Source organism: Hypanus sabinus, chromosome 14 (assembly GCF_030144855.1).
Source record: "Hypanus sabinus isolate sHypSab1 chromosome 14, sHypSab1.hap1, whole genome shotgun sequence".
Lineage (NCBI taxonomy): Eukaryota > Metazoa > Chordata > Chondrichthyes > Myliobatiformes > Dasyatidae > Hypanus > Hypanus sabinus.
In genome coordinates this window covers 66717479-66731914 of record NC_082719.1, presented here as the reverse complement: position 1 = coordinate 66731914, position 14436 = coordinate 66717479, and the positions used below count along the sequence as shown (strand labels likewise).

Sequence of the window (14436 nt, the reverse complement as noted above, 5' to 3'; positions counted from 1 at the left end):
GAGGCAAAGCTGATGAAGTCAATGAGCTCCACATGGGTGCAGGAAGCAGTACCAATGCAATCGTCGATGTAGCATAGGAATAGTTGGCGAGTGATACCAGTGTAGGCTTGGAACATGGACTGTTCCAAGGAGCCAACAAACAGGCAGGCATAGCTGAGATCTATGCAAGTGCCCATGGCTACGCTTCTTGTTTGAAGTAAGTAGGAGGAGCCGAAGGAGAAATTATTAAGAGTAAGGACAAGTTTTGCCAGGTGGAGGAGAGTGGTGGTGGAGGGGAACTGGTTGGGTCTGATGTCCAGAAAGAAATGGAGAACTTAGAGGCCTTTCTGGAGCGAGATGGAGGTGTATAGGGACTGAACATCCACAGTGAAAATAAGATGATCGAGACCAGGAGCTTGAAGTCATTGAAAAGATCAAGAGCGTGGGAAGTGTCATGGATGTAAGTAGGAATGGACTGAACGGTTGATAAAACCGAGTTGAAATATGCAGATACAAATTCAGTGGGGCAGGAACAAGCAGAAACAATGGGTCTACCTGGACAGGCAGGTTTGTTACCATGGGCTTTGAACCCTCATTCCCAGGATAACTAGTTCAGACTTCTGGATTGACAGACTAATGACAACTTCTACCCTCAAAGTGAATTTGTTAGTTATATTGAAGCAATGGCCTTTAACAAAATTCAGCACATCAACTGTGTGTATCGTTTTTGTGAAATATTTAATAATTTCAAATATACGTAACATTCATAATATTACTGTAAGCACCAAACTATTCGTGTCTTCATTTACTGGTTAGTGTAGTATTTGCAACAGGCTTATAGTCAAGAACTTGTGCACATCAGAAGAGGTGGCTTGGGAGATGACTTTGCATCCTAAATTCAATCTGCTATTTGTTGAAAATAACATGGTGCAGGTAGCAGAGAGAATTTACAGAAAAGGAATGTACTACTGTTTAATGCATGGTTAACATCAAAATAAGAATGTTCTTTTATAATTAACTTTATTTCTTGTTTGACACTGTCCCACCAGTAACAACTTTCTAACATCCACCATGTCAAACCCCCTTTTGTATCCTTTATGTTCAAATTGATCACCCCTCATTTTCCAAAACTATGAGGAATATATGTCCAAACTATTTTAATCTCTCGTTACAGGCAGACCCTCTCATCCCAGGAATTAGCTAGACTAATCTCCTTTGAAATGTCTGTATCTACTATATCTATTACAATGCCATAGAGTCATAGATTCATAGAAAAGTACAGCACAGAAACAGGCCCGTTAACCCGTCTAGTCCATACCAAACCAGTTAAGCAGCCTACTACCATTGACCTGCACTGGGATCAGAGCCCTCCATACCCCTGCCATCCATGTACCTAGTCAAACTTCTGTAAAACTTTGAAATCGAGATTGCATGCACCACTTGCGCTAGCAGCCCATTTCACACTCTTATGACCTTCTGAGTGAAGAAGTTTCCCCTCATGTTCCACTTAAACTTTTCACCTTTTACCCTTAAGCCATGACCTTTAGTTGTACTCCCACCTATCCTCAGTGGAAAAAGTTTGCTTGCATTTACCTGACCCATACCCCTCATAATTTCATATACCTCAATCAAATCTCCCTTCAAATTACGACATTCCAAGGAATAGTCCTAACCTATTCAATGTTCCCTGATAACTCAGGTCCTCCAGTCCCGGCAACATCCCTGTAAACTTTTTCTGTACTCTTTCAGCCTTGTTTACATCTTTCCTGTAGATAGCTGACCAAAACTGCACACAATCCTCCAAATTAGGCAACTTCAACATACCATCCCATCTCCTGTACTCAGTACTTTGATTAATGAAGGCCAAAGTGCCAAAGGCTTTCTTTCTGACCCTATCTGCCACTTGATGCCACTTTCAAAGAATTTTGGACCTGTATTCCCAGATCTTTTCATTTTACAGCACCCTCAGTGCCCTATTGCTCACTGTGTAAGGCCTACCCTGGTTGGTCCTACTGAAATGCCACACCTCACAATTGTCTGCATTAAATTCCATCTGGAATTTTTGCAGCCCATTTTTCCAGCTGGTTCAGATCCCACTGGAAGCACTGACACTCTTTCTCACTGTCCGCTACACCCCCAATCTTGATGTCATCTCCAAACTTGCTGATCCAGTTAACTACATTATCATGCAGATTGATGATACAGATGACAAACAACAATGGACCCAGCACCGTTCTCTGTGACACTCCACTAGTCACAGGCCTCCAGTCAGAGAGACAACCCTCTACCACCACCCTCTGGCTTCTCCCACAGAGCCAATGTCTAATCCAATTTACTACCTCATCTTGAATGCTGAGCGACAGGACCTTCTTGACTAGCTTCCCACATGGGGACTTGTTAAAGGCCTTGCTAAAGTCCACGTAGGCAACATCCACTGCCTTCCCTTCATCAACTTTCTTGGTAACTTCCTCAAAAAACTCTACAGGATTGGTTAAACATGAACTACCATGCACAAAGCCATACTGACTATCTGTAGTCAGTCCATGTCTATTCAAATACTTGTATATCCGGCCCCTTTCCCACTGCTAGTGTCAGGATCACAGGCCTAAAATTTCTTGGTTTATTTTTAGTGCCTTTCTTAAACGATGGAACAACATTAGCTATCCTCCAGTCCTACGGTACCTCACCTGTTGTTAACTATCTCTGCTAAAGCCCTGCAATTTCTGCACTTGCCTTCTGCAGAGCTCAAGGGAACTTTATTTTAGGATTTTATCCACCATAACTTGCCTCAATACAGCAAACACCTCCTCCTCTGTAATCCACAAAGTCCACGTCAGTATATATAATTTTAGGTAGTGAGAACAAAATTGTCCACAGTATTTCAAGTCTCTGCAATCTCTGTGACATTTTAGCTTTTTTAACCTTGAAAACCTTGTGATTTAGGCCAAAATGCACTCGCCTTATAACTACTTGTTGGAGCTGCCTGCAAACTTTTTGAGATTCATGCAGAGTATCAGGGTCCCTCTACCCTTCATTCACTTGCAGCCTCTCCGTTTAGACAATAAACCAGCCTTTGATTCCCTATACCAATGCTTCCCCACATTGAACTCCATTTGCCAGTTTTGTTCAATCACTCAATGCATCTGCCTATCTCATTGCAAAATCGTAATATTCTTTTCATAACATGCCCTTTGGTTGTTTGTGTTATCTTCGGCATAAGATATGCTACCGTCTCTCTTAACCCAACAAGAGTAACTTTACATCTATAATATTTTTATTTTAGTAAGTAAACCAGTATTAAATTAAGTAGAATCAACTCATGCTTTTATTTTTATCATTGCATATAAAAACATTTTATGAAGGTTTCTCAGCATGATATACATACAGTGCTATACCATAGACTGTAAGAGATTAGGAAAACCATTGAAAGATTCTTCTTTTGCAACCGCCAGACAAGTTGCTGCTCTAAAGACATATTCAAAACAAAATAAATTGTTCAGAAGTCTCTGTAGATAACAATTGTCTGTAATCCCTTTTATTATGGTTTAATTCAAAAAGAAAAAAAAGTCCAATCCCTTTGGGCCAGGGCTGCTGAAATCTACAGTTTACGTGTCAAAGGAGGCTCTGCTTTTAATAGGAAAGAATCTCCCCTTTCATCGAACTGTCACTTGACTAGTAAGCTTTGAAATGCAGCAGACAGTAACAATATATTGGAGAAAGTTAAGGCACAACCCTGGGGCCAAAGGCCTGCAACCGTTTACATCAAGTGTTGATTTCCTCAAGTTCTCCTTAGTCAAGCTACAGATGGCATAATATTATAGAAGAAAATTTACAGATATAAGTATATTCATTTTTTCACAAGGAGATTCCATTGTAGTAACACCAGTCCATTAGGAATTGTGTTATAATAAGAATCAATAATTTACAATGAACATTACAGTATGTACAATTCAATAAATACATGGTTGTAAACAGAGACAAACAAGACTGGATTACAAGTAAGGTCATTTGGTGAGGAAAAAGGTATGGCAACAAAATTAAATAATGGAGGAAAATAAGCTCATTCAGTAGGTGCTCCTTAACAGCCAGACCTATTCAAGTTTAACAGTTTGTTCTATCTATAAATTCTCCCCGAAACATCCTGATGAGGATGGGTGGGGAGGGGGAGGTGTGGGCATGTTGGTGGGGAAGTAAAAGTTTTGCATTGGTACAGTAACTTGCAAGCCTAGGTGTACTAATTTGGAGCTACATGCTGCCATACAGTATTTATTTGTATTTATATTGTTTAGCGATACAGTGCGGAGTAGGCCCTTCTGACTGTCACGCTGCCCCGGCAAATCTGATTAACCCTAACCCAATCATGGGGCAGTTTACAATTTCCAATTAACCGACACGGTTCATGTTTGGAACGAGCTCTCGGGCAAAACGCCACGCATCCCGACTCCACTGAACGGCGCCACAACTGAACTCGAACTCCACAACACCCAGAGCATTGCGCCAACCGCTACATTACCGTGGCACATCCCGACTCCACTGAACGGCACCACAACTGAACTTGAACTCCACAACACCCAGAGCATTGCGCCAACCGCTACATTACCGTGGCACCTGTAGTCTACATGGCTTTACACAATATGGAAGTTCTTCATCTGAATCTTCACAATAATGCAACATAACTTTGCTTGCATTACTCTCACAAGCTGTCTGCAGCTTGACCACATTTTGGCAAGAAAATTTGAGTGTTGTGAAATTCTGCGCATTTTATGCCCAATTCTGGCGACAGCCTATCAAGGTTGATTGTCTGCTATCTACGAGTTTCCACAAGCTGCTGGGGCAACATTATAAATCAAGGGTTTCATTCAGATCCAATGCCTTTCAATGCAATCATTAACAAAGAAAAATGCAGCATCTGGGGACTTGTGGCATTTTTATTCCCAGAGAATAATTGCTTTAAATGGTATTAAATTCATAAAATCATAATATGTATGATGATAAAGAAATACTTGCACTCAGCATACAGAATTGTACAGAGAACTTGCAAGTTACTAGTATATCTACCAATAACAGATGAAAATTCAAAGTATTTTTAAATATAATACTTCCATAAATCTGTATTAACAAAAGTAAAATCTAAAAAAGTTCTCTGTATTACATATGATACAAAAAGAGGTCAGTACAGCTTGTAGCAGTACAATTTTTACAGTCAGGCTTCAAGGAAGACTCGAAATTATAAAACGTCTTGTGATTTCATAAATGATCAAACTTCCCATTGGTGACAAATCTCCTCTTACCGCAGCCTCATACAATACTGTGAATTTCAATCTTCATTGCTGAAGCATTTGAAGAAACCAGTGTCTGCAGCATTATCTCATGAATGGATTTCCATACTTTTGTCATCTGTTTATGGAAATAACGCTCAAACTGCTACAGCTTTGTGAAAAAAAACCCCACGTTTGGTTTAACATTTTTTTCCCACCGGAAGCAATCCATTGCTATTTCGGATTCATAAATCTGATAGTAGTAATGATCAGTTTTTTACTAGATTTCCCATGCTGTAATGATGACGTCGAGCTGAAATTCTGACATGTTATTCCTGAGTACAGAGTCATCTAGATGATTCCTGGCTTTGCGATATACAAAGTACTGTCAATGAGGATGAGGAATTTGCATTAGCTGTAGCTACACATGTGCTTGGAAGAGCTTTCCAAGATACCTTCTCCATCAGCTTTATTATGTATCTACAGCTTTCTCTTCTCCTTCTGCCTCCTGTTCCCCGGAGGCATCTGTTGGTCCCTCTTCTTCATCCACTTGCTCATCCAATGGAATTTCTGTGGATTCGGAGTCTTGAGTGCAAAGAGTCTTGGAGTCACTACAGCTGTTGTCATCTTCACCCTGGCTACCACCACTGTCTTTTTCAGTTTCTGATTCACCATCTTCTTCTAGTGTTAACTCAAATTGGAACTTGTCCACTTGGCCTGGTCGCCCTTCACTGCCATCATCAGGGGCAGGTGAAGGACTCTGTGGAATTGTGCTCTGATACCATTCTCTGTTATCTTCCAGTGTATCTAAAATGTCTTGTGCATCAGGATGGACTAAGTCAGCCCACGTCTCCCATAGAGGATGGACAATGTAGTCGATGAAACCCACCTGTTGGAAGGAAAGTGACGATTATATTTTCAGTTACCACTGTGAATGCTTTTCACCACATAATATTTATTCCTCTGCTTTAACATCTTTCAGTTTTTTTTAACAGAATATTCTAAATGGGAATGATTCTGCCTCAAGATCTAAAATTGAGTCAGAAAAGTGAGAGCATTTTCTTACTTTACCCATTTCAGTTCACTTTAATCTCCCTTTAAGATCTGAGATAATTGCTAAATCATTTGCTTTATATGTGATGTTCCGACTGTGTATGGTAGTGTATTCAGAACTCATCCTCCGTGTCAGTTCTCTAGGACCAGAAGGCACAGCCTCAGAATAGAATGCCTCTTCAGAACTGAGATGAGGAGGAATTTCTTTAGCCAGAGTTTGGTGAATCTGTGGAATTCATTCCCATGTTGGGCTTTGGAGGCTGTTATTGGGTATATTTAAAGCAGAGGCTGATAGGTTCTTGATTAGTCAGGGTGTCAAAGGTAACGGGGTGAAAGCAGGACAAAGGAGTTGAGAGGGATAATAAATCATCCATGATGGAATGGCGGAGCAGTCTCAATGGGCCAAATAGCCTAATTCTGCTCGTATGTCTTTTGGAAATGTTGCCAGTAGTTAATTGTGGCAGTACTGCAACAAGGTGCCACATACAGTACTGTTTTAGAAGGCCCGTACCTCAGATAGCTTCACAGTTCAAAACATGAGATTAGTTTGCTGGCTGTTAAGTTTACTCACTTGTGTTTTTTCAATGGAGGCGTTGTGCTCGTCACACATGGGACTTATTTCCATTCCCCTTTCCCTTTCTCGGTCTCCCTGGCGAAAGAACTCTTCCATTATTCGATCTGTCCACTGGCGGTACAGCTGAAGAGGTTTGGTGGGGTTGCTTATATCCGCACAGTGCACCATATTTTGCAGAACCTAGTTTATTAAGCAAAACATGGTTCATTTAAAAAAAAGAATTGCACATAAACCTAATTGATTGATATTAGTCAGTAAAACATACACAGATATTAATTCATGTTCACTAGTTTTAATAATTAAAATGTTTCTGCAGTACACAGCCTCTCATCTATTGAAATACTTAATTTTGAAATTGAATGAACAGTTTTGTACCTGTATTCTATCTGAATAGTTGTCTAGAAGGAGTACTCCAGAACTCGTCACCTTTTTCGTTTCTACCATTGTTTTCAAATCAGCTAGTAAGTTCATGTGCTTGGACATGTCTGTGGCAAGAACCTGAAATGTTCAAAATTGTTTCACGTTATTTCCAGTAAAAAGTGTAAAGGAGAACAAAATAATTGTTACTCTGGATTCAATACAGAGATAAAGAACACAATAATAAAACATTCACAATTAATATAAATACTTAAGTTAGCATATTTACATAGATTGATTGTATGTCCATATAATGACATTAGAGATAGGAGTTTGAAAACAGAAAGAAAATAATTCTAGAAAAACCTAGGCTTCCTAGTAGAGATTGCAAGTTAGACAAACGCAATATAGAACAATTGCAAATTTTTGTTTGTAAGAGATCGTTCCAACCTTTGCTAAGTCAAATTTGGATTGGCTACAGAATGTGCCCATTTTCAAAAAACTTATCAGAAAACACCTTGTAATCAATCAATTAATCTATTTATCTATTCAAAAGAACAAGCGAGCAATAACTATGCACTTGAACAAACTTTTTGTCAGCGGCTTGGTAGATAATGCATTGGTAAGATGCTCTTTGCAGGTCAGATGTTTCTTACTTCTGCAGCAGGACATCTGACCTCCAGAACTTAACTCTGAAACCTGGGAGGAGCACACATGTGCTGAGCGGAACAGGCAGGTACAATTACGGTCAACGACTTGTACAGCACAGAAGAGAAAACTTTGATCCATGCCGACCTTTTTGCCCATCTACATTAATCCCATCTGCTCAAATCCTTTGTTGCCTTGCCTATGTTAAGTGCCTCCCTATGTGCCTCTTAAACATAGGAACTGCATCTGCTTTCACCACTGCCTTAAGCAGAAGGTTTTAGGTATCAGTCAGTCTGTGTAAAGTCTTCCAATCCAAGCAATATCTTGATGAGTCTCCTCCGCAACCTTTCCATCACGATCATATCCCTTCTATAGTGCAGCAAGCAATGTCTTGTAAAAATGCAACATAGTGCCTCATCTTTTAAAATGCATGCCCCAACCTACAAAGGAAGGTATACCTTTATTGCTTCTTTGCCAACCTAGCAGCCTTTAGGGAAATACTGATATAACCTCCTAAGTATTTCTGTTCATCAACATTGCTTAGCACCCTGCCATTTACTGTATATGTCCTACCCTATCTGATGACCCAAAATGCATCACCTCAAGCTTACTGGAAAAAAATTCCACCAGTCAATACCCTGCCTGACTTTCCATCCTTCTGTAGCCTTGCTCACTATCCTCAATACCACCAATTTTCCTCTCATTATGCAAAATTACCAACCATCCATCTTACATTCACATTCAGGACATTAATACATATCACAAACATCTAAGATCTCTGCTCTGTACCACCGGTCACAGACTTCCATCAAATACACATCCCTCTTTGCGTCACTATTTAATCAGAAATGAGGTTACTTCATAATAGCATTGCTGAAGGGGAAACTGCTTGAGTTTATTTTGTCAGTAATCATTGGCAGCTGCACAATTCAGAACTACATTCCTAGAGTGCTTGAAGAAGTAAGGAAGAGAGAAAAAGGGAGTTTTGTTGCTAATTAAGTTAATTGCTTTGGGGTTCGAACTTGATTTTTTAAAAAAGTATAGTATTTAATGTACAAAGAAAATAATGTTCCCTTCATATATATTATATATACTGTACATTAAATTTTAGACAGGTAATCTATTCAAAAGACCACAAAGGGAAAACACATTGAATTTTAAGTTTTGAAGCTTCATCTTACAATGTCTATGACCATCTTCCTCAGTGACAGTCTTTGTTTCTTCGTCAAGTTCTGGAAAATATCACAGTTCTCTTCTTGCAGAAGCTTAAAGCCAACGGCCAAGTGATGGTTCTCCAGCACTGACGAATCATTATACATCAAGGCGAGTTCTGAATCTGTGGAACAGGTGAATTAACAGCATTGGGTCAGACAGACAAAGAGACAGAAGTATTGAATGTTAATGCCATTGAGAATCTGAATTCTATTCACATTCACCTCTGGCAAGCTGATAATTTTACATGTTATCTGTTCAAATAATCCGCCACATGCTTAAAATAAATTTTCTTGGCAATTGCGACTGAATAGCTTGACTTGATAAAAGATCAGCAGATGTACAAATATAGCAGCAGATGACAGTGCTCCAAAAAAACAGTATCACAGATCTATAAATTTCATTTACATTTTAATGTGGGATGTGAAGTTATTAGATTGTTGTAAGCAGATGTAAAAATGTATGAACAGTAACAGATTGTTGCAACTAAATAATTTCATATTGATTTCAATTTATCAGATCCTGGCCTTGGTATTCAAATACATTGCGCTGCTTACATCAGTGCTCCCCATGAGAAAATAGTTTTTTCTCTGGATCAGAACGTGATTGCGTCCATTTTCAGGCTGAATTGCATCATTCCGGATATATAACCCAGCACTTCTAGGTGCAATTCACCCTTGAGCGTCCTTCAAGATTTCCACAACAGTCTAACAAGGGATGATATCATTCCCCTCACTGCTATGATCCTTATGAAGCCTTTGTAGCACATTTGGAAAGTCTTCACAAAGATATTAACATATGGTAAATTAATGCTGAGTGTTCAAGCTTTTGCTGCAGACTGAGTTTTCCAGTCAGTAATACATTATTTTAAAGCAGACACAGCACGTGGCTCTCCCGTCCACACACACGGAACACTAGAGTAGGCACACTGTACTTCTCCCCTCCAATTAGAAAGTGCCTTTGTTTATATACTTTCAACAATAAAGAAAAAGTAATTTACCAATATTGCATTTCACATGATTATAACTAGTTTTCTAATTAAAAAAACATCAGTCTTTCAAATCTTCCTAATCTGTCTATGTTCTGGTGTTGAATCAGATGGATTGTTTTGGATTTGAACTCAAACGAGGTTCTGTTTCCCTGCTGGATTTGCTTGGATCTTATCCTTCACTTCCGGATGTCTGCACTAGATCCAGTTCAATCATGATCCCGTGCTTCACCATCCACACCCAGCTCATCTCTAACACGGATCAGCTGATCCATTGGAACACCAGTTTTAACCAACAGTTTCAGCCATGCATCTTCACTATGGTTTCTAATTTCAACATTTGAGAGTTTCATTTGGTAGGTTGGTTAATAACAAGAACTAGCTTGAAATTTTAAGTTTCTTGATTAGTGACATAATGCCATTTTTAATATCACCAACCCATGGATCAACACTATTCTAAATTTTCTCCCTGTCGAGAGTTCCGCAAGCAGTGGCAAGGCGTGGAGTTATCTGGCACTTCAGCAAGAAACTGACCAAGTGATGCGAAGTTTTCCTTGACAGCCTTGTTAACTGCTCTCTTGCCCTCTGATTGCTAACTAGATGTTGTACCTTCTACACCCACTCTTTCGTAGCTTTTGGACATATAATTTCATGTAATTTTGGATATCTCAGTAATTAAATTACAATTTTTAATTACAGACAAATTATACTGGCTGATCCGGATTTTGTGAACACAAATAAATTTCTGTGTTGATTACCTACTTCACACCCTGGCATTCAAGTGTACTTGTTACCTTGTGATTCCTTCAATGTTCTGAGTATGCTAATATATTCATTTTTAATATTAGTACACACCTGACTCCCAGTAAAATCTTCTCCTAAACCTCAGGCATACAATGAATAAACACTTAGGATTAAACAATACTAAGGAGACAGGATCCTCACAAAATATAACATGATTACAAGTTTACAGAATTCCCTAAAACTTAACAATTTTATTTCTGTAATGTGTCAACATGACAGTAGCTACTAACAGTATCTTAAGCTTGGAATTGTTACTGTCTGAAATGTGTCATTATTTTTCCACTTAAAAGGAAAATTAAAGTCCTGAAGTGGTTTGTAGATAACCAGCAGAGAATCAATGGTTGTAAAGCCTGAGTGGTAGGTAGCTCAGCAGCACTCTTCAAATCGGGAGAATTTTTATCTTTCATCTCAGCTGAATTGTTTGTCACTCTATTAACTGTCAATGTAGTTGTCCTGAGATGTGCGTGGTGTCTCAGAGTAGTATGAAGCATTCCTAGGGGCAGCAGGTTTCAAACGGATGTGTTAAATATGATGACAGTACTTGTTAGAAGCATAGAATTTTTTTATCACAGAATTAAGCCGTCTGTTCCTTTTTTTTTACTGTCCATGATAATCCCACTTTTCAAAACTTGGGTCAAAGTTTTATAAGTCATAGCTCTTGGATTTGAATCAAGCTGTGAGTTCTGTTGAGTTTCATCTTCCTCTACTCCTTCCAAAAATACTTTAAATCCATGCACTCCAGTTACTGACCTCTGATAAAGAAAGTGGGATTTTCCCATCACTCGACGTTTCTGTAATTAATTGTACCTTTCTCAAATACATCTCCTATTAGGTTCCTAGAGCAAACTTCTCCTCTTAACTAAAGCTTTTCATCCCTGCCTGCATCTCCCCACATCTCACATAAAAAGAAATTCCTGCAATGCGGTGGCCAGAATGATACGTAGAAATTAAGCAGTGGTCTAACTAATACAGTGCAGGGATAACCTCACATCGCAACAACAGTGCAATTCATAGAACAACAAAACCACAGGATGATTCAGAACAGATACTGATCCCTTGAACTATCACATCCACGCTGACAATTTTGCTTATGGTATCCTATTTGCCTGCAATTGGTCTGTGCCTTCTTATGCCTTTCCTAATTAGGTGAACCTCTAAATGTCTTTTAAATATCGTGAATGCATCTTACTCTGCCACCTCCTTTGGTAGCGAGTTACAGATATCATCCCACTCAAAAAAAACTTTTCCTTGAAACTCTCCCTCACTTTAATCCTCCTCCACTCCCATGGGAAAACCAACCTCATTCACATCTCTTAGATACGCCTCTGTCGGGTTCAACCCTCAGCTTCCTTCTGTCCAGCGAAAACAAGCCCACCCTATATCCAATCTCTCCCATAACTAAAGTGCATTATTTTGTTTAAGACAAATATTTGTTTCTTTTTGTTCCTTCTCCTTTTGCTCTCACACACCATTTCCACTTAGGAACTTGCATAAGAAGCCCGCTATCAATGAGTGCTGCTTCTAAGGAAGTTTGCTGCTGTGGCTCACCCTCACTCACTGAACGCCGGAAAGGAGAGGATTGGCTTTACAATTCGTTTGGGTGGATGCTTCCAGAGATCCAATCCAAACCAACCTACTTCATCCAAGTGTCTGCCCTGCTCATGGTTTCTATGTGAGAGAATGTGTTCTCACCTCCTGATACATACACTGTAAGATAATCCACTTTAATGATTCCTACTTTAACCACCCCCCCAAATTCTACCAGTAGGGAAAATCCTGTTATCCAATGCTATTAAAGATCACATTGTAGAGACTGGAAATCCAGATGTGCTATTATCAAACCCCTATTAAGAAATAATTTTGACTGTAGTAAAGAAGTAGTGCTAACTAAACAGTTGAACTTTTCCAGTCAAGGACAGGCCGTATCAGTACTTTGCACACCGAATGCTCAGGAAGGATAATAATAATAGTAGTACACTCACTTGTATTGATAAGGAACTGATTTGAAACCCCTGGGTGATCCACATCATGAATAGCGCTTGCAAATATTGCAGTAAGGATCTCCAGATCAGTAAAGACAGCCTGTGGGTAATAAAATGTGCAAGTAGGTCCATTAGGAATACTGCAAATCAGTCATAATGCTTCAAGCAATTTCTTCTGGTATTTTAGGTATTTCTGTCACCTACAGTGCATGAAGGCTTTAGAAATCTCTCGATATCTAAAATCTTTTGGTTTCATTAGTTTCAGTTTACAGAGATGATGTGTGATAAGCATGTGTGAGATGTGCGTGTGTGTGTGTGAGTGTGTGTGTGAGATGTGCATGTATGTGTGTGTGTGGTGTGCATGTGTGTGAGATGTGCGTGTGTGTGTGTGTGTGTATGTGTGTGTGTGAGATGTGCGTGTGTGTTGGTGTGTGGCGTGTGTGTGTGAGATGTGTGTGTGTGTTGGTGTGTGGCGTGTGTGTTGGTGTGTGTATAAAACAATCATGGATGTTTTCCTAAATCATTTCTAAGATTTAAAGAATATCATATCACATAAAGCTGGTGTTCAAATCTAATTTACAATGTGATCAAATTTTAATTCTTAGATCTTCATATAATTCCAGCAAACAACTAAAGGGGCTATTAAACAACATAATAACTAAGGCAAGTTAAGTATAACAATGTGATCATTACTATAAAATGCTAGGATACCCAAGGAACTAGAGGACATGTTTCAAACACTGTTTGTCTTTGCTTAGAGGTGCACTTTTGATAGTGCATCCTGTTTACTGGTGGCAGGCAGCTGGGGATGTGTGACATCTAAGGGAGTTTAGCAGGCCAATTAGTTAAAGCAGTATTTCTGATTACACCCTGCAGTTTATGAAACCTGTGCATAATCTTCCATGTGCAGTTCAACTAATGATGTATAGGAAATCAACTATGCAATAATGACACTCTAGTTGATTTTACAGAAAACCTCTTCACAGTATATATTGTATATATTGTATATACTGTATATATTTTTGATTTTCGCTCATTTTTCAGTTATGCTTTATCCACGTGTTGCTATTTTATCAGCAGGCACTGACACTATGACATTATGCTTTAGACCAAAATTTCTTCTCAAATTCCTCCACATGCGGACCTCAATTGATCTGGGTAACTTAAGAAAATTTAATAGTGTACTGCTTACCTCCAATGCAGGTGTAGATAGCAAAACATGAGTGGACTGAGCAACGTCTGCTGCATGAATGTTATTGTGAAAAGCTACATCTGCATGGTAATGATCTTCCAGGGTCATCAAGTAGGTGATTAAAGTGTCTGGTGGAATTTTGAATGTTTTTAACAACTCCCGCTCCTAAGAGTAAAGAAAATGGGCTCACATTAGACCAATAAAATATACAATGTCTGATCACTTTGCTTGTGTACTATTTCTCTTCTGCTGCCTCTCTATGCTCCAGTGTTATTTGTCATTTTCTACAATAGCAAGCTTCTGCCAAAGTATCTCCACAGCCAGTTGATCAAAGGTGCAATGAATATCAGCTCCCCGAGTCTCTGCACAAATGCCAGCTTCTTCGCCTC

General features: G+C 39.2%; 1 protein-coding gene across 12 annotated transcripts in view; it reads right to left on the bottom strand.

Moving 5' to 3' along the window:
* Nucleotides 1-3271: 3271 nt before the first annotated feature.
* pde4d (phosphodiesterase 4D, cAMP-specific) overlaps nt 3272-14436 on the bottom strand; it is a 669903-nt gene continuing 658738 nt past the window's right edge. For 10 of the 12 annotated variants that reach the window (XM_059989356.1, XM_059989360.1, XM_059989362.1 and 7 more), the window contains 6 exons: nt 14048-14212; nt 12856-12955; nt 9051-9205; nt 7240-7362; nt 6862-7044; nt 3273-6126 (listed from right to left, as the gene is read on the bottom strand). In XM_059989356.1, the coding sequence (XP_059845339.1) occupies nt 5710-6126; nt 6862-7044; nt 7240-7362; nt 9051-9205; nt 12856-12955; nt 14048-14212 (1143 nt within the window). In that variant the 3' untranslated portion in view covers nt 3273-5709. Of the gene's footprint in view, nt 6127-6861; nt 7045-7239; nt 7363-9050; nt 9206-12855; nt 12956-14047; nt 14213-14436 lie in introns of all 12 variants that reach the window. The other 2 variants (XM_059989353.1, XM_059989364.1) reach the window with 2 other exon arrangements.